We start from the raw sequence: 21,801 nt of genomic DNA on the forward strand, positions 1-21,801 counted from the left end.
AGTTGAGGATGGATTCGGATGAAAATTTATGGTCAGATTGGGTCTGTGAAAAGGACTAATTGATTCGATTTTTTTGTGAAGATCCGAATTCGGATCTGGATTCGAGAATTTTTCAAGAGATTCTTCACCGTTGAGAGACTGGGCAAAAACTGTCTGTAGCATGTTATCTCTAAAAGTTGTGGACGACTTGTGATAAAACGAGGTGGAAGAGTTGGTTAGGTGACAAGAACAAGCCAATTCGATTTTTGGTTAAGGTCCGGAATCAGATCCGACCTATCAGCGGCGTACAAAATGTAAACTGTTCCACGTGGTGGAGGTATGTTCTCTACGGAGTGCCGTTCCGTTTCGCCAAGTTGTCACTCAATGAGTGATTTTACATTTTTTATTTTTAGTGCCTCTGCAAAGTTCGAATAATCATTCATATAAAGTTATTGTGGTAGGTTAACACAACATTGTGGTAGGTCCTCAGTTGACAACACGTCTGGGATTGAATGCCATGAACTTGAGTTTCTGTTTTCTTTATTCTGAACATAAAAGTTGCAGCATTGCATTAAAAAAAATGTATTCGCACTATTTTTAATACCGATCGTACAAAATAACGGCATATATGATATAAAAGTAGAAGATGTAAAAAAAATAATCATAAAAATCAGAAGGCTTTGAACGACCCGACCACTGGACCACTCAACGCTCCACATCTACCGTACACCTGTTCCCTGTTTCACGTCGAACAGATAAAGTGCTTACTCGGTGAGAATTAATACTTTTCATAAGTTGGCGTTATAAAATACAATTACACACACTACAGTAACTAAAGTAAACAGGACTGAGCATTTGACAATTCAGGGCCTTGCCAGGTTATAATAGATTACAGTAGATCTGAGAATGCACGATCTACATTAAAGTAGAACTGCATGTGGACATACATTTCAGAGGCAGGCCTGGACATATATATATATATATATATATATATATATATATATATATATATATATATATATATATATATATATATATATATATATTTCTGTATTGGGTGGTTGCTGGACTGCCGTTATTCTTAGGTTTTCCGTCTGTCTGTATGTTTGTAATGGACAGCAATGGAGGCCAGAGGAGTCAACCGATTTTTATGAAACTTGACAGGTAGGTTCATACCAAGATCTAGTTGTATGCTTTTGAGCACCGTTGCTATGGACGCCACCGTTGCCTAGCAATGGGACTTTGAAATTTTTGAAAAATTTTATATATATATATATATTTTTTTTTTCGAAAATCAAGAATCGGCTTCCGCGCTTTTATGCGCACTGTAATCAACGTCTTTGTCAAAAAATTTCAGCCCGATCCGTCAAAAACTATGACTAGTATGCAATTATATAGCGACCACCCACGTCGCCTACTGGTTTGTGTGTATATATATATATATATATATATATATATATATATATATATATGTATATATATATATATATATATATATATATATATATATATATATATATATATATATATATATATATATATATATATATATATTTACAGTAGATTGCCCTTACGTTCTGAGCAAGTCTCACAAGGAACAGCTTAAAAATTAAAGAAAATCGATCCTTCACCTTTTGAATTGCAGCTTATCCAACCCAAATTAACCTGTGACGTCACGTCGTTTTACATTTCATTGCCCTTAACATCGAGTCCTGTTATGGAGAGGCCGAGATTCAACGGTCTATGACAAACCAGCGTTATTTATTTTTCATGAGACAGTGGCTCCTTCTGTCTTCTACAGATGTCGACTGCAGCAGACACCTGCCCTGCCAGGACATTCAAGCAATGTCATGACCGTTTCTCAATGGAGGTTCACAATGAACCAGCGGACACGATTTGTAATTGGTTCAGGGTGCCAGCGATAGCTCTCCCACTGTTCGCGAAGGACACTGTGGGATCTTTAATGCCTAGCTGACGGTTCACCCAGTTTCACGTCCATCCGAGGGACGTCACTCACATTGATTAAACACCCTGCCTGTGTTACATGGGGATGACAGTTTATAGTTGGGTCGGGATTCGAACCCAGGTGACACAGCTCGAAGCCCATCGCACATCCTGTACTTAAGAAGATATCCTGCTAGCCCTAATCAAGAGTATGATTCTCTATTGATATTTCCTTATGTGTTGTGAAAGAGCAAAATGTTGGTGTTTGTTGGAGTTTGTCTGAGAACATTTTGAAACCCCCCTCAAAGTTTGTTGAAAGACGCTCGCTTTGATTCAAGTGGTGAACAGGTATTAAAGGTAAGTTAATGTCAATGTGGCTCAGGCAGAATTATGACTTTAACGGCTGAAGATGAAATATCCACTCGAGGTTGCATTACATTGGCTGCCATTGCAGTCCCAACCCGACGCAGCATTTCGTCCATTGGCCCACATGAGCAACCGGTGTCTATCTTCCTCCGCCCACCCACATGGGCGATGGATGTCCTCCGTGGTACTCTTAGTGGAAGCGACTGGCGATTCCCACGTCCTTAATGTCTTCTTCCATTTTCCCACCGTTCATGAAAGGCCACGTCTGCAAAGGGACGAAACGGGTCACAAGAGTGCTCTCACTCGCCATTTTCATTTCAACACCAAAACTTTTTCTCAACTGATTCAATGATCCTTCAGTTGATTGTGTTTGTAATTCAACGGTCCAAGGATGCAACCTGAATTTCTCTGCTGTGAACTAAAAGGAGTGTGTGGTTACACATCTATCTGTAGACATCACATTCTGTCTGTACTACAGCCATGGGTGGGAGGGGGTTCCGGGCCCTCTGAGACCCCATCCAACTTCGTTGTGCCCCTGCAATCACCTACAATGGCAATTCATGGATTTCTTCATTTTCTGCAACACGCTCGACATCCTCTGTACATCATACATTCTCTAATATATAAAGCTCTTTCTAACCACTGACTGATTCACCGACTGATATTAACGATCGGTACCTTACAGGTGACGTAGAAAGATGAAATTTTTCGTGCCGACGGACGTCGATGCCAGTACGCCGGAAAAAAAATAATAATCACAGAATCGTCGGAAAACATCCATAAATGAAAATATAAATAAATGAGAAAAAAATGCAGGTGAGCGACCCGACACACTGGGGAAGCACGGTAATTTTGCATGCCAAGGACATCGAAGCCGATACACCAAGACAAATAAAATCAGTAAACCATCGCAAAGCATCTGTAAATGAAAATATAAATCAATGAAAAAAATAAATTAATGAATGAAAATAAATAAATGAAAAAAATTAATTAATGAATGAAAATAAATATATGAAAAAAAAAATCAAATGCAGGTGAGCGACCAGAGACAATACGCAAGCACGGTAATTTTGCGTGCCAAGGACATCGAAGCCGATACACCAAGAAAAAAATCACAAAACCATCGCAAAGCATCTTCAAATGAAAATAGAAATAAATGAAAAAAAATTAATTAATGCATGAAAATAAATAAATGAAAAAAAAATCAAATGCAGGTGAGCAACCAGAGACAATGCGGAAGCACGGTTCGTATACCTTCGTTGGTTCACAATGTGTAAGCGCACCCCGCTAGTATGTACATGAAGTCGATGCAGTGAAACTTCTCAAACTCTCTCCAATTTATATTCACAATTTATAGCAGGTGTTGTGACATCGACATGTAACTCAGCCGTTATGTGATCATTGTCTGGTTAATAAACAAAACAAATAAATAAAGAATAAATCGTTTTTTTAATCCATGAATATTGTTACGATTATGACGTTCGAGGGCAATTTTAGACAGAAATCCACATAGTGAGACGCAATACATAAATAACAAGAGCGAGAATTGTTTTGCAATACCTACCGACGTGATGTTTTCTAAGTCCAAAAAGGACAGAAGTCGGAAAAATTGACAAAACGCCCTGAAACTAAAACTTGTTCTGTAACTTTATCACAATAAAGCCGTGTACCAAGTTTCAGTTGAATGTGTTAGAGGGTACGGGGAAAAAGTTGGATGGGACGTACGTTTTGGGAGTGTTCATAATCGGCGGATCCACAGGTGGGACGGACAGACAGACATATGGAGAGCAAAGTTATAACTTACAGTTCCCTCCAGTGAAACTGGTGGGGGACTAATAATTAGAGAGTTAATAGAACACCTTACCCCGCGCAGTGTTGCGAAAAGACGAGGACATGGGCGGGATCTACGAGCTGCAAATTTGATTGGTGGTGATGACGTAAAATGCTGTAATATTTTGTCCAAGTACTGCTAAAGGAAAGGCTTTTGAAAGTGTTGAAAAGGATTTTTGTTCTACATTGGTCAAGTGCATAAGTCAATTGAAATTAAATAAATATTTTAAAGGTTGTAGAAAAAAGAAAATTTCAGAAGTTTACTGCGCTTGATGCAGTTAACCAGCGTTATTTATTTTTCAAAATCTCTTATCTTTTATATCTTATGTATCTCTTATATACCACCTTCACATTGAAGGTGTGAAGAGAGCATTGATGGGTGACAACGTCTTATCTCTTATGCACCACCTTATTTAAAATTTAACATGTTACATTAGTTATTCGTGCCTGTTGTTTGTGTCCTTTATGAAGTCATTTAAAAAGCCTTTAAAAATATAAAAAGTGAGTTTCCTGTTTGCAATGATTTTCAATTATGTTTGACTGTTAGACAGGCAGACTGTAAAAAAAAATTATCCCACTCCTCTCTGCGTTTGTGCGATCGAGACAAATTCAGAGCCGAAGTCCTGCTAAACGGCAGGTTCGTTTTCCGATTCGTGTTCAATTACAAAAAAGAAAAAAAAATCAAAATGAAGTTGTTCCTCGAACATCAACTAACATTTGTAGACAGACAGACAGAAGTGAACCAATTGCTTAACCCTGCTTTTCGCTTCGCGTGCGCAGAGTAACAACGATTGTCGGTGCAGGAATAACTTATCGACAAAAGTATTAAATATATAGGTTCTTGCACATGTTGTCAAATTAGGTTATCACATCACAACATTTTTCGTTTACATTGATCCAAGGCTTACAATGCATGGTGGAGTTTGTATGGACATCACGGACAGGATAAATTGACGTTAGTAGACATTGGTGTACTGTTACGTGAATTGCAAGGACATTGATAGACAAGGACCACCACACATGGTATGTATGGGATTTGAACCTGGGTTTCTGACATCATGCATGTGGCAAGAGTTCAGTGGGACGTAACGGGGCAACCAATGTTGATTGTTGTCTCTGTCCAAAATTTTTGTCCATATTGTCTGGATTTGTCTGCTCTCATGATCCAATTGAAGAGTCCACGATTTATGCATTAGTTCCTTATATACGGAGCTGAGCCGCATTCCAGTATTGATGCAACCAGCAGAACGAATTCGCAATTCAATCCTGGTAACATAGCAGGTTTTCGCTGGAAGTATAGTCTGTAAGAAATCGGCAAATTATGGGTTAAATAGCGACGTTTGAATGTGATGGATGTTGAAGGGTCAAGGCAGTGGAATCAATTGATTCTATTTGGTCTGAGCAACAGCAACCCTCACCAGAGACAATATAACAAAAGGTCTGGACAACTATAGGCCTATGGAGCATGTGCTCGAGCGTCTGCACTGAACGACCCTCACCAGTCCAACGGGGTGCAGGCGTCTGCCCTCCAAGGCATCCTCCGCCAGGAGTCTCCGCAGGTGCGCGATGTAACTGCACGCCAGGCGCAGGGTGTCCAGCTTGGAGAGCTTGGTGTCCGGTGGGACCCACGGGAGTGTGTGCTTGAGGCGCGAGAACGCTTTGCTGAGCACCCTCATGCGTGCGCGCTCCCGCGCATTCGCCGCGTCGCGCTGGGTCACCCGAGCTGGCACTGGGTCTCGCACCCTTCGCCGGGATGCGCGTCTCCCGCGGCTCGAGCTGTCCCGGTCAGACTCGTCCTGGAACTCGTCCTCGGACATCACATCCAAATCTCCTGGGTGATGAGCGCGCTCCCATTTCATCCGAAGTGCATCTGAATCGTCCTTGTCTCTCATGTCGTCGACGTCGCTCTCAGATCCTGTGGACATCCTCCTGACGTTTTTGGGAGGGTGGGAGGGGGGAAGGGTTCCCGTGCTTCTCCTCTTCCACCTTTTCGTTTCCCAAGTTCGGTCGGTATGGAGAAAAGGACGTGCAACTTCGAAATCCTTGTCTACAGCGCAACTTACCACGTATATACATACAAGCGGTGGGTTGTACCATTTGCTCCAGGGGAGCGCCATGAGTGTATCATGTTGACGTCGCACATCACATCACATCAGGATATGGGAAAGTAGGTGCGTGTAGTCCTGTGAGTGTTACCATGCCACTCCACACATCTGGGTTGCATACAACTTAACGACTGTGCTCCCCACGTGATATAAAGGATGAACAGTCTGAAATCTGCTTCCAAATCTCTGATGACTGATCATTTCCATCTAATCGTCTGATTTCGAACTTCCTTCATTGATTTCACATCCCTTTATTTAATCATCACGCGACAAGAAAGGATGAAGAATCAATTTGTCATGGTGTATATAATACCGCGAAGACATGTCGCGGCGATTAACATGAAAAGCCCCGATTCCAGCCAAAGAAAAGTGTGTTTAGAAGACGTTATCTTAATGGCACTACATACTGGGACATTGAAAATGATCTCAAATTTTCACAATGGTCGACAAGATGACAAACCTGGAGTTTCACGAGGAAGCAATATATTTACTAACTAATGATACACATCATGCTCTACAATCTACAGTCTACACAAAGTGTCCGTTCTGCGCCGAAGCTGTTTCTTGGCTAGGGTCACAATCCTGGACGGGTCTCGAGACCCAGACACATAATTATATACAAGGATAAAAATTTTCATGAACGTTGCAGGAATTGTACTCGGGTCATTGTGCATACCTGGACAGTATGTCGTTACGATAACTTTTTTTTTTAACAATCCTCGTAGACGAGGATGCTGTTTGATGACACAAATCTTGGAGGTAAGGTGGATAGTGGAGGGGGTGGTGAACAGATACAAGAGAGTATTGATACGTGCATAGAGTGGGCAAAAGACTGGCAGATGGAATTTAACCTGAGCAAGTGTAAGGTGTTGGGGATGGGGAAGAACAATAAAAATAGAGATTACAGGATGTAAGGGGTCATTTTGGAGTGTGTCAGACAGGACCAGGATCTGTGGGTGGTAATATATATGGGAGGTAAGCAGGCAGCACAGTGCCAGGCAGCTATAGGTCGAGCAAATTGGGTTTTCGGCTGTATAAGGAGAGGGATCAATTATAAATCAAAAGAGGTGGTGTTAACATTGTACAGGAATTGAGTGAAGGCCACATCCAGAATATTGTGTGCAGTTTTGGTCACCACAGTTCCGGAAGGACATAGATGCCAAAGAGAGGGTTCAGCGCAGGGTTTCGAGATTGATTCCGGGCCTCGAAAGACTCAGTTATGAGGAGTGGCTGAAGGAGACAGGGCTTTATACATGAGAAAGGAGGCGGTTACGAGGAGATATGATGGAGATGTTTAAGATAATGAAGGGGATTGACAAAATATCATGATGAAAAAGAATGATTCAGTGGAGTACAGTGATAGGACCAACGACCATAGCCTGAGAGTAAAGAAGAGGAGAGTTAAGACAGTAATCAGGTAGGGGACTTTCACTCAGAGAGTAGTTAATGCATGGAATGGTCTCCCTGGAAAGGTAGTGGCAGCAGAAAAAGTAGATAAGTTTAAATTAGAATTAGATAGGTACCTGGAAGTTATGGAGATAGAGGTGTGTGGGGATGTTGATAAGACTTTTTGGTAGTTTGAGCATTGATGGGTGATTGTGTACGGAGTGCTGTTGGTGGAGGTCTTGTCAAGGGGCGTTGTGTGGTTGATGTTGTGTGTTTTTAACAAAGCCCATGCCCCCTCCCCTGAGGAGAAGAAAATAAATAAATAAATAATAAAATATAAAATACAATAACGACAACTACAAATAAATAAATAAAAAAACAAACAAACAAATTATATTTCATTAATTAAAAATTTTTTTGGGCATTTACTTCCTTGGATCTTGTGTCTGGGTTGGTGTGGTGTTCGCGCATGCAGGATGGGCTGAATTGCCTCCACCTGTGTTGGATTTCCTTGTTTCCTTGATTGGCCAATCTGGCGAGTTTAGTCCAACATCTGATTTGTATAAAAACTTTAAGAAAGTACCTCCAGCTTTATAATTAATTGCAATTCCAATTGAATCTGTGACATCATAATTTTATATTGTTCGTACATGACTCTCACGTGATGTTGATGTCACCGCGTAAGGGTACGCGAAGGGTAGATGTAGCAGTGAACATCATTTATTCGTTTCACCATCACGAATGGCATTAGCTTTTCACCATTTAAAGGGTCGCTCATGGTCGCCCTTCGAAGATGAAGACAGACCGTTCACCTGTGACGACCCGCGGCCCACCCAGACAACAACCACGCTCAGGAGATAGCAAGCGACGGTAACCTGGAGTCAAAGGATATCCAAGAAGACCAGCAGATGAGACCACTAGTTACCTACCTGTAATTTTAGCCAGGAATTTGGTATTTGCCCATGGTGCCAGTGGTAACTCAGTTACTCTCCACAAAAGACACCGTGGGATCTATAATGTCCTCAAACTTCCACAAAGTGCTGGAAGATGTTTCTTCTGGCTGAATGTCGTCACAGTGGAAGACACATTATTCTTGCCTTCCCCTGCATACAAATCAACAGGTGATTGCAAGACCCAATACCCATATATTGTGTGGAGTGGGAAGAAAGGGGGGAAAAAGTTATTCTTATGTAATATTTTGGAGAAATCAAGGTGACCAGAAACAGTGGCCAGGGTGATGGGAAGTGGAGATAGGAGGGAGGGGTGGGGGTCATGTGCCGATTTAGAGTCCTTTTTGACTTAAATATGCATTTTCAGGGATGTTTTTTTTTCCACACTTGCTTAACCTATGATGATTTAGGCTCGGTTAGGGGGTTGGGGAGTGGGCTGGCGGAGGGACATGTTGTTATCCTAATTATTACTATCAGAGTACCTGCACTATGGAAGATCATATTACAAGTATGCAACATGTTCTTCTGACACATGCCTTTATATGGGCGGTGTATAGGCAACAGATCACTGCCATGATCGCTGTTGAAAAACAACAACCCCGGGTGATGCACATGAAGCAAAAACATTTACTGCTCATGTGTATACACCAGGGTGCTTCAAAAAGATTGATACAACTTTGACTTCCTGCCATTTCGTGTCGAGATAAATGGGGGTTAGCCCCTACCTGGACGGATGGCTAAACAGTTCTCCCTTGGAGGCTTACGGCCGACATTCTCGGAGATTCATGGTGTGCGCAGGAAGGAAATGCTAGGTGCTTCACCAGGGCGGTAGCACAGTACAGGGGCTTTACTCTCGAACCCACAACAGAGGCACGGACAAAGCAAATCAAATAAATAATTATTTATTAAACAGAAAATCAACAATTATAATGAAAATGAATCAAGACGCGAGGTAAGCTAAGTCTACATCTAATTGAGGCGCCTCCACACTCAGACACACAAACACAGACAAGAGGTCAAATAAAATATAGAAAACAAAGAAATCCTTTTTTGTTCCTTCACTTAGCTGAGTCCAGGAGATCTTTTAGGGCTTGACGATCGAACCGCGTCATAATTGTATGGGTAACCATGCCCCAAACATGGGACCGAGCTGCTCTCTTGGCACAGGAAACGCACGTCAGGCAATTCGTGAGGCGATATTCGACGTCAGGGCTGCCGAATTGCGGTGTAGCTTCTTCATCAACCGCGCTTGCCGATCCCGCTCTCTGCGGAATGGCGCCGCTCCCTTCATTGATATACACGAGGCTTTGAGGTCCGTCTCTCATGACCGTGTCTCTCTCCTCCTGCAATGACCTGCTTCCCCGTCCTCTTGGTGAGATGCGCTCTGGATTCTCTGATCGCCTCCCTCACGCCGAACTCCACTCGTGTGTTTCGCTTCTCTCACTCACGTGTCCTCTGACTAACGAGGCCTCTCTCATTATCCTCTTCCTCCTACTCACGTCATGCCCATCATTCATCAGCCTCGGCGGCGTGACTTCACCCGTCGTCACCCTTGGACGTGGGGCTTCTTGCCTGCTTGGTCAGGCAGCTTGGTTGTAATGGTGGTTGTGGTTATAAAAACGTGACTCCTTAATGGCTAGCTTGTGAATACAAAAACGTAGGAATAGGTTACGGGGGCTATTACATACTGTGGGCAATTATCCTTAATCCCTATCTAATACCGTACCCCCCCCCCCCCGTGTGGTGACAAGTAACACTTAAGCTCACAGTTTCCCTACTTAGTTTACATCGAGATGTCTCCTACACGTCCACGGGCCAAGCAACTCTATACGATCTTATCTTTCCAATTAAATTCCTCCTTATACCCCACAAACATAACAATTCCATCAATATTTAGCCTGCCCTCGTGAAGCAAAAAGCGGGGTTAAGTGATCCATCCTGTACATGCGTACGTACGTGTGTGTCTGCATTTTGTTATTCCATTTTCTCTGGAACAGCTTGTCGGATTGACACAAAATTTTCATCATAGGTATGACTGTCATGCAGAATGTTTGAATGATAATTATGATGTCACAGGGCACGTGATGTGGCAGCCATGTTGGAAAGAAAATGAGAAAAGTTGGACCTTTGCATCTCGGAAACCGCTCCATGGAAAAATTGAAATTTGGCGCACGTCAAGTCCTCCCCATGGAAAACAAGATTGATTTTTTTTAATGATGTCAGAGATGGCTTTGTTATGACATCATAATTGCAAACGTCAAAAGCTTTATCCGATCAGAATGAAAAATTTTGAGGGTCATTTCGGGCTAAATTATATGGAGGAAAAAATAATTGATGACGTCATCAGTCACGTAGTTCGGCAGACATTTTTTTTTGGATTAAAAAAAAAACCTTCAAAAATCTTCTCCGAAACGGTTGAACAGATCGAAGAGAAACTTTACAGGTGTGACCACCTATCCACAAAAAAAAAAACCACCACCAATGACATCATAGGTCACATGGTTTGGCAGCTATATTGGATTTACCCTAAAACCACTAAAAATCCTCTCCAGAACGGCTTGGCAGATCGAGTGGCAACTTCAACCACATGTTTCCCAAGCCTTGGGGATACCAGGGTGTTCACGAAAAATTATGTTTTCACCCCTTTCTGTCTGTCTGTCTGCTTGTTTGTATTTTTATCTGTCTATGTGCAGGATATCTCAAAACGTTGTAGACGGATTCAGATGAAACTTGGTGGACACGTTGGGTGTGTGACCACGACGAATTGTTTCGATTTTGGTGAAGATCTGAATCAGGATCTGGATGAGAATTATTTATTTTTTAAAGTGATTCTTCACCATTGAGAGATGTATAATTTTCTAGTGGATCAGGCATTATGTGGCAGAGGTATGCGTTCTACCAAGTGCCCTTCTAATCTTAAAGCTTTGTTTGTTCGCTCACCTGGAACATAGTTTGGGTGAGCTTAACCTATAGGATGGTACATAATCCATCCGTAAGCACTTGAAACCTTTCCGAAACCGCTGATTGGACTATGACCAAACATTGCTGAAATTATTTTTGGTGTGGTAGAACTCAAATTTGTTTATAGCATCATCCTCTTGCACAAAATGGTATGTCATCCTAAGATTTAAAAGTCCCAAATGTATTGAAATTCCACATACTTTGGCTATCATTTTGGATTCCAGGAAAACCTGTAACAATCTTCTTCTTCTCAAACCGCTTAACCAACCGATACAAAACTTTAAATATGTGATCGACTACCCAAGGGAAATATAGTTTGTTCGTAATAACATCGTCAGTCACATGGTATGGCAGCCATATTGGATCATAAGAAAACCTTTAAAAATCATCAACGAAACCACTTAATTGATCGATGCAAAACTTGAAATATGTGATCGACTACACGTAGGAAATATAATTTGATACAATGACATCATTGGTCACGTCGTCTGGCAGCCATGTTGGATCAAAGGAAAACCTTTAAAATTCATGTTTTCTGAAACCACTTAACCGATCAATGCGAAAAATATACGATAGACTTATCTACTGGAACATTTGACTAAAATAAGCTGATCCAAAACAGAACATGGCCACCGGTGATGTCATAAAACAGAAAGTGGGCAAAATCTCGAAAAATATGAATTGTAGTCACCAAGGAGTTGCACCTTATCAAATTGGGCTGAAATTGACACAACAGGAAGTGATATCGTCATACCGGAAGTGAGCAATATCTTAAGTGAGCAAGGCTCATAGACAGCAGGGAGTTGCATGACTGTGAGCATCATGTCAAAATTACCTGACCTAAAATGTGTAATCTAAATCCAGCTCCTATTAGCTCGCCTGTTCGAAGAACAAAGAGCTATTGCGATACCCCCGGCATCAGCGTGAGCGTGAGCATCAGCGTCAGCGTGAGCGTGAAAATGTTAAAGTTTTTGGTGCAAGTTATTTAGAAGCTTGCCATTCATTTAATATGTGCACAAGGATGCTGATATTTGGCATGGAGGTTCCTTTGGGGTATATTATTGATGTAGTGAAGTTGAAATTAAATTTTTGACCTGTTTTGAACTTAACTTTCTTGGAGCACATCAACGTTAAAGTTTTTGGTGCAAGTTATTTAGAAGCTTGCCATTCATTCAATATGTGTACTAGGATGCTGATATTTGGCATGGAGGTTCCTTTGTGGTATATTATTGATGTAGTGAAGTTGAAATTAAAAAATAATTTCAAATGTTTTAAATGTTTGACCTGTTTTGAACTTAACTTTCTTGTAGCACATTAGCATTAAAGTTTTTGGTGCAAGTTATTTAGAAGCTTGCCATTCATTTAATATGTGTACTAGGATGCTGATATTTGGCATGGAGGTTCTGTTGGGGTATATTATTGGTGTAGTGAAGTTGAAATTAAAAAAATAATTTCAAATGTTTTAAATTTTTGACCTGTTTTGAACTTAACTTTTTTGTAGCACATCAACGTTAAAGTTTTTGGTGCAAGTTATTTTTTTCGAAGCTTGCCATTCATTTAATATGTGTACGAGGATGCGGATATTTGGCATGGAGGTTCCGTTGGGGTATATTATTGGTGTAGTGAAGTTGAAATTAAAAAATAATTTCAAATGTTTTAAATTTTTGACCTGTTTTGAACTTAACTTTCTTGTAGCACATCAGCATTAAAGTTTTTGATGCAAGTTATTTAGAAGCTTGCCATTCATTTAATATGTGTACTAGGATGCTGATATTTGGCATGGAGGTTCCGTTGGGGTATATTATTGGTGTAGTGAAGTTGAAACTAAAAAATAATTTCAAATGTTTTAAATTTTTGACCTGTTTTGAACTTAACTTTTTTGTAGCACATCAACGTTAAAGTTTTTGGTGCAAGTTATTTTTTTCGAAGCTTGCCATTCATTTAATAAGTGTACTAGGATGCTGATGTTTGGCATGGAGGTTCCTTTGGGGTATACTATTTGTGTAGTGAAGTTGAAATTAACAAATGATTTTAATATATTTTTTTATTTCAACCTAAGATGGTGTCAAAGCCACCCAATGCTCGCCTGTTTATACTAGACGCTTGCCATTCATTTAATATGTGTACTAGTTTACCGATTACAATATACAAATACATATATTGCTTTAAAATTATTTGGATCAGACTTCACTGCAATGCTTTATAAAAAATATTATTAGACTACTCTTTTAAAAACGATAAATGTATAAACAGGCGAGCATTGGGTGGCTTTGACACCAACTCTCAGGTTTTTACCCCGATCCATCTGTCACTCCACTTTTTAGCAACCAGCCAGGTGAGCTACAGGACCATTGGTGTTTTTATTTTTATTTTTTTTCCTTCTGAGGAAACCATTAAGGTGGAAACAGCATCCCAGGCAGAAGTTTTAAAATTCTCAAATGAGCATTTCTTCCAAGTCATTGTGGTTGCTGAATACCAAGGCATACCAAGAAAACAACAGACATTTGTTCATTTCTTTGATGTGTCAGATCTACAAAGAGCAATATGAATAGACCATCACCCAAAGGGCACACTTGTGATGATGGTCATGTGGGCTCGCATGAACACCCAAAATAATTCATAATAATCCCTCTGACGATTTCAACAGAGGAGGCATAAAAAAAGAACATTCATTGAAAACTACTTTTGTAATCACTTAAAATTCAGACCATTTTATAAGCTAATCAAAACTTAATCATTGGAATTAAATTCAGGTTCGATTACTTAATCAGGTTCAGTTAAATAAATTCTGGTTCACTTATAGGTGGAAAAGAGAACGGCACTTGGGAGAGCACATATGTCCGCCAAGCCGAAGAGTTTATGTTTTGTATTCCACCGATAGGCCCGGATCTGGACCCGGACCTGAACCAAAATCTAATCTGCTTGTTCTTGTCACCTAACCAACTCATTCACCTAGTTTTCTCGTAACTCGTCCACAACTTTTTGAAATATCAAGCTATATATCGGTTTTGGCACATCTAAATTGTGAAGAATCACTTTAATTATAGTATCTGGATCTGGATCCGGATCTGGTCACACATCCAATCTTTCCACCCAAGTTTCATCCGAATCCGTCGACAACTTTTTGAGACTTCCTACTCACAGAGAAGACAGAAAGACAAACAAACAGCGGCGAAAACATTACCTCTGTCCACCTTCGGTGACGGAGGGAATAATCTATTACCGCAGATTTGATGGGTGAAAAACAACAAATGCAAGAAGCCTGGTTTTGGCTTTGTGGTTACAGTTGTTGGCTTGGGATCTTAGGGTCCTGAGTTAGAGCCCCTGTCGGCCGTTGAATTAACACCAGATGGGGTTAACTCAGCCTGTCATTCTTTCGAGGTTGGCAAACTTGCGTGTCAAGGACACGATCAGCATTAGAGAGCTCCTTGGAGTGGAGGTAGGAGGGTAAAAAGTTTTCGACGAACAAGGGTATTCTGAATGAAGTCGTGTACTGGCTAGGCATTGATCCGAAATAATTCTACATTGAAGCTATACAAAAGGTACCACTCTGATGGGGACAAGTGTGTGTCCAAACCGTTAAAAGTCATGTAAGTAGGCTATCGTTTTTGCAAGTTATCAACACAAGCTTAGTTAATACGAAAATGTACAAAAGTCAAGGTCATTATTTTAAACGGCATGTATACATGAGCAGTGACCAAGAGAAAAGTGAAGTCCTTCACTTATTTAGGCCAACCAGCTGCAACTTTGCAGTGGCACAAATTGGTGGGAACTATATGGAGGCCACTCGACACAAATCATGGCTATGACAGATTGTGGTCCACATGTGATGTAGAGTGATGCGACTCCAATGGCTACATATCGGCACTGTGTGATATTTTTTCAGAGGCCCTGGTTCCGGGTAACCTGAGCCGGGGCTGGTCTGCCTTGCCCTCGGAGAGGACTAATGCGAATGCTAGTTTTCTTTCGCGCCGCGCTAATTGAAGTCCCCGCCGCCTGCTCCTTCCCGCGACCTGCCGGCTCATTTGTCAGGAAGTTACTAATACAAGAATCCACAAACATCTGTGAAACGGATTAGGATCTCTTACGACTGACAACTGCTTGAAAGCGAAAAATATGTTGGATTATGCGGCACAGTTTGAGCAACATTCATTTTCCCACTTGTAATTGTGACTCCATACATCATGGAGAGATCATTTGTCTCCAGTTATATGTGCTTTCCGATGATGTAATCACATACAACTTCAAAAGATTTGTGTCCCTGCAGTCGAAGGTTCTCGGACCCCTCCAGAGAAGTGAAAAATCCAACGCATCCTCGCGGTCAAAAACAAATATGATTAAAAGTTCGGGTGACAATTAACCTGGAAATATTTCAGCGGAGATGAAGTTAAGATGTGGAACTTAGGGGAAATTTATTTATTATGTCCACAAAAATGATCCTTCCATCTCCACTCTCCTTCCGTTTTTACTACTACCTCCTCCCAGACCTCTCCCTCTTTCTTGCTCTCCACTTCTCCCACACTCTGCAACCTTCATACTTCCTCTATCCTATAATCCTCCCTTTTAAATCTCTTCGCAACTTATATTTCTTTATGTATACCACCCTTCCTCCCCCCTCCCTGCCCGCAACCGCCCGTAGCCTACATAACAAATGTACGCCCCTTTGTTGAGTTTTCAACTTATCTAGATTTGTGGATAAAAATATTAATAATTTGCAGGAATATGACGGTTCAAAATTGGGAAAGTGAGACAAATAATTATCCTGGAGATAGGAAGCATTCCTTAGACATCTCCAAATTACTGAAATCCACCTCGTGTTATATTTTGAAATGACAACTTCCTGTGAGGTCAAAAAAACAGATCGCATTGAGAGCCATGGGTGAAAGTATTCAAACTTCGATGTGGAGGTGAATCCAGATGCTATTGGCTGAGACGTTTGTGAGCGCAGGGCCAAATATCCATCCACAAATCGAATAACAAGTGCATGAGAAGATTTTTTTTTTAAAAAAGGACTTCCCTGAATATGTACTTGTTGTTGAATGCTTTTACCGGTTGTTTGATGAAAGGGGCAGCATGTTCAGTGCTTGAGAAATTTATTGTGGGAAAAGTCAAACTAGTTTTTCATGACAAAGTATATTTTTTTTAAGTGGAAAACATGAGGTCTAGCATTTGGCAAACCACATTTCTTCATTGGCCTCCAAAGCCGGACGCTGACTGCTGTGCATTATCCGTCGTACAAAGTCCTTCTTTTGCACACCTGAACTCCTGTCCATCGACGAGGCTTTCATTTACAGCTTTCATGGAATATTGCTTTGATTTGGTTATTCTAATCAGTCTATAGATAAGAGGATGAATCAGAATAACTGAGGTTACCTCCAAACAGACCATAGTGAAGAACCCCTTTGAAGATGAAAGGCAAAAGACATTGCTGTTCAGCTGATTGGAATTTTACGAGGGTTGAGGAGTATCATGGTCAAGTAAGGGCAGAAGTTTTGTGTCATTTGACCTCACCCTATATTAAGGGAAGAGGAGGAGAAGTGCGAACAACAGATATATTTTATAGAATACAAAAAATGGCAAGAACTCTCTCGTCTTGCATGAAAGTCTAATTGCATTAATTGATTACACTGCGAGTCAAAACTCCTGACACAAAGGTAGATGCATGGACAACTCACGGGATGTGGGGAAATGGCACACAAGCAACACTCATAAATAATAACAAAGCAAACATTTAATGAGGCCCTGAAACACAAAGAAGGGATGATTAGGTAAACCTTTAGATAAGTCTGATGTTGGAATCTGCTTTTCTATAATGAGGGACCGGAGATTCACTTTATACCTTTAGATAGATACCAGCAGAAGCCCATGGTAAAAATACCATGATATAAAAAAAGAGGAAAAACAAGCTCAAATGAGCTAATATCCTCGTCCTCTTAATGATGATGTCATAAAAACGAATATGACGTCATTGTGATGTATCAGGTTTGCGATAAATTATCTGTGCTAATGCCCAGCTTGATTCCCACAAACAAAATTCAAACATCTTGCCTAGTTTCGGAGATAATGTTATTGGTGAGTTCCATTAGCGGTGATATTATGACGTCAACTTTTTTTTCTTGGAAGAATTTCCAAAATCGGAGATGGTTGCTGCCTGCGCGTGGGCTTTCTGCATATACATGGCAAGCTTCACGAAGATCCGATGAAAACTCTGGGTTGTGAAACAAAAAATGTCAAAAAGTAGGAATGACGTCATAAAAACTGATATGACGTCATAGTGATGTATCATAGGTGCGGTAATTCATCTCTGCTAATGTCCTGTTCGATTCCCGCAAACAGAATTCAAAAAGCTTGCCTAGTTTCGGAGATTATTTTTAGGCGATTTCCATTAGCAGAGATATTTTGACGTCATAACTTTTTTTCTAGGAGGAATTTTCAAAAGCGAAGATGGTTACTGTCTGCGCAGGGTATTTTTACATATATATGCCAAGTTTCAGGAAGTTTCGATGAAAACTGTAGGCTGTGAAACAAAAAAGTCCACAAGAAGAAGATGACGAACAACAACATGAGTAAGAATTAGAGATCCTCCACGAGGATCTAAAATGATATCACAAGAATAAATCGTTGCATAGCCCAAAAGGGTTTATCTTTGTGAGGCCTCAAAGCATGGGAAATTTAAAAACGTTAATAAAACCAGAACGACAACCTTTGACGTAGCCAGATGTTCCTCCACCCACATTATTACATCATAATACATACTTGTACCAAGTTTGATTAAAATTCCTGAACCCAGATTTATAATATTAAATAATTCTGGCTGCCAGACCATGCATCCGATCATGTTGAAGATTTATAACATATATTCCACATGTCGACTCAATCATAAGTGTGATGTTTCACATTGATTGATGAAGTGGTTGAAGCGAAATATTAAAAAAAAAATTGTTCAAAGCAATATGGCTGCCAGACCATGTGACATATTAGTTACTCGTGAACACCCTGGTATCCCCAAGGCATGGGGAACATGGAAATGTAGTTTCCCATCGATCTGTCAAGCCGTTCTCGGAAAGGTTTTCAGATGGTTTAAGGGTAAATCCATTATGGCTACCAAGCCATGTGACCTATGATGTCATAAGTGGAGAACTTTTGGTTCCTCATGGATAGGCGATCATGCCTGCAAAGTTTTGCCTCAATCTGTTCAGCCGTAATGGAGAATATTTTTGAAGGTTTTATGTTAAAAACAACATGGCTGCAAAACCACCTGACTGATGACATCATCAATTTTTTGGCCAATTACAATTTAGCCTGAAATGAACCTCAAATATTTTCATACTGATTGGACGATGCATTTGACATGTGAGATTATGACGTCATAAGGAAGCCACGTATAACATCATCAAAAAAATCACCCTTGTTTACCATGGGGAGTACATCACGTGTGCCAAGTTTCAATTTTTTTTCCATAGAGCGGTTTCAGAGATACAGGGGTCCAAAGTTTTTCCGTTTTTCCAACATGGCTGCCACACCACGTGACCTATGACGTCATAATTATTTTTTTAAAACCTTTTACATGAGTAGTTGCATCTATGGTGAAAATTTCATGAAATTTCCTTGGAGAAAAAATTAAAAAGCCATGCCGTCCCGCTTCGATACAACCCCGCATCGATCAAACACCTGACCCCCGACGTCCTCTTCATCAAATCAAATTCAGAAGGGGCGGCTGATCACATATTTGAAGTTTCGCGTTGATTTGATCAGATAAGGCTTTTTGTCCAAACATGGCTGCAAGACCATGTGACCGATGATGTTGAAATTTTTAACCAATTTTCCCATGCCAAGTCGATCATATTAAAAAAAAAAGATTTCTCTGAAACCGCTTCGCTTTTCTATGTGAGACTGTGCAGTGATGATCCAATACTGTCGCTATAAATACTTTATTGAACAATGATCTCTTCAGTCACATGATGTGGCATCCATGTTGGTTTCAAGGAAAATATTAAAAAATTATATTTCGGAAACCGCTGGAGCAATCGATGCAAAACTTTGCAGTTGTGATTCACTGCCCTTGTTCCATAGAACACATGTTTCAAATTGATCTGTTAAGTGGTTTTGGAGAAAAAGGTTTTTAAATTTGTGTTTTTTCTTTCCAATATGGCTGCCACACCACGCGACCTATGATGTCATCATTTCCACACTGGATGCAGGTATATGGTTTGATGATACTTGGTAAATTTCACTTCGATCGGATAAGCCGTTCCAGAGAAAACATTATTTAATATTTTTCCTCAATCCAATATGGCCGCCGAATCACGTGGACAGTCGATCATTTGTGTGCAGTTTCACTTTGATCTGTAAAGTGCTTCTGGAGAAGATTTTTTCCCCATTTTTTTTCTTTTCAAAACAATATGGCTGCCAAACCACATGATGGATGATGTCAAAATATTTTTTTCTGTGTTTAAATATTTCCATCACAAATTCTCATTCTGATCAAATGCAGCGTACTACTTGTCAAATTTTGATCAGGATACCACTTCACTGATGACGTCTTAGTCAAATCGCTCTTATTCCCTGTGCAGAATAGTTGCCAGGGGCCAAGTTTCAAGTTTTTTTTCCATCTTGCAGTTTAGGCGATAGAGGTCCAAAGTTTTTTGTTTTCCAACACGGCTGCCACCGATGTAAATTATGACATCAGAATTATCATAAAAAATTCTGCATGATGAGTCACATCCAAGGGAAAAACATTTGTGTCAATTGGATAAGTGGTCGCAGAGAAAACAGAGAAAATTTGTATGTATGTAAATACGTACAGACGGACAACCCTAAAACATAATCCCACTGGCGACATTGTCACCGGAGGCATAATCAAAAACTGAGACCTCACAAACACTCTACTTACCTTACTCTTCTCAAGGAACACTCATCTCTCCAAATATCCACACGTACACTACCGGTCAGAAGATTGAGAAAACCACCATTTTTCCAGTTTTTACTGAAATTTAAGCAGTTCAAGTCCAGTGAATAACCTGAAATGGTACAAAGCGAAGCGGTAAACTGCCAGAGGTTTCAAAAAAAAAAGTTGAGGTTAACAAAAACTGAAAAAATAATGTAAATTTCAGAGTTGTTAACAAAAAGGCCCTTTTCAGGGAACAAGTAATGGGTTAGCAACTGCAGCTGTTCTGCAGCAATCAAAGTAAATTAAGCCTTGATAATTGATGCAAACAATTCCTACAGGTGTCCCAACTCTTGTTGATTAGTTACAAACCCTCTGTCTGTATAAAAGCAGTGTTGGAACAGACTGTGTTGCTACACCCTCTGAAGCATTATTTGGACAATATTGCACTGCAGTAAGTAGTATATTACTATCATAATTGCGAGAAAAAGACAATTAACAAAAGAAGACAGACAGACCATTCCAATCCTTAAAAAACGTAAGTGTTTCCTTTAGAGAAATTGCAAAGAAGCCAAGGTGTCAGTGAGTACAGTTTCCAACACCATCAAAAGGCACTTGGAAACTGGAGGAAACTCTAACAGGAAGAGGACTGGCAGACCCAAAGCCAGAACACAATCAGAAGACAAGTTTCTGAGAGTCAACAGCTTGTATGATAGGTGGCTCACAAGACAGCAGCTTCAAGCACAGCTTAACACTGGTCGAAGTAAGGAAGTCTCAGTTTGAACTGTGAAGAGAAGACTTTGAGCTGCAGGTTTGATGGGTCGAGTGGCAGTAAAAAAGCCATTGCTAAGATGGCAAAATATGAAAATGAGGCTTGCCTGGGCCATGAAGCACCACCAGTGGACTACTGAAAACGGGAAGGTCTTATGGACCGATGAATCAAAATTTGAAATCTTCGGTTCATCACGCAGGGTTTTTGTACGCCTTCAAGTAGGCGAAATGATGATTCCTCAGTGTGTGACACCAACTGTCAAACATGGAGGAGGAAGCGTGATGATCTGGGACTCTTTTGCTGGATCCAGTCAGTGACTGGCACCTTGAACCAAAAGGGCTACCACAGCATTTTACAGTGCCATGCAATACCCTCTGGTCTACACCTAGTTGGTCAGGGGTTCATCCTACAGCAAGATAATGACTCAAAACATACCTCCAGGCTCTGTCAGAACTACCTCAGAAGAAATGAACAAGATGGTAGGCTTCAAATCATGGAATGGCCAGCACAGTCTCCAGACTTAAACCCCATCGAGCTGGTTTGGGATGAACTGGACAGAAGGGTGAAAGCAAAGCAATCAACAAGTGCAACACATTTGTGGGAACTTCCGCAACAGTGTCG

The 21,801-nt window shown here is 40.6% G+C and overlaps 2 protein-coding genes across 3 annotated transcripts in view; one reads left to right on the top strand and one right to left on the bottom strand.

The window, feature by feature from the left end:
* The window catches only part of LOC147035672 (protein phosphatase EYA1-like), a 386,713-nt gene that overhangs the window by 182,731 nt on the left and 182,181 nt on the right, over window positions 1-21,801 (top strand). The window lies entirely within an intron of this gene.
* On the bottom strand, window positions 1,551-6,326 carry LOC147035673 (transcription factor 21-like). Its single transcript, XM_085846465.1, has 2 exons — window positions 5,619-6,326; window positions 1,551-2,554 (listed from the first exon to the last, which is right to left on the bottom strand). Exons 1-2 carry the CDS (start codon window positions 6,234-6,236, stop codon window positions 2,480-2,482), a joined length of 693 nt encoding a protein of 230 aa, XP_085702591.1. The 5' UTR covers window positions 6,237-6,326; the 3' UTR covers window positions 1,551-2,479.

This window comes from Eptatretus burgeri, chromosome 1 (assembly GCF_056783735.1).
Source record: "Eptatretus burgeri isolate ZD-2024b chromosome 1, Ebu_testis_v1, whole genome shotgun sequence".
In the NCBI taxonomy this organism is placed as follows: Eukaryota; Metazoa; Chordata; class Myxini; order Myxiniformes; family Myxinidae; genus Eptatretus; species Eptatretus burgeri.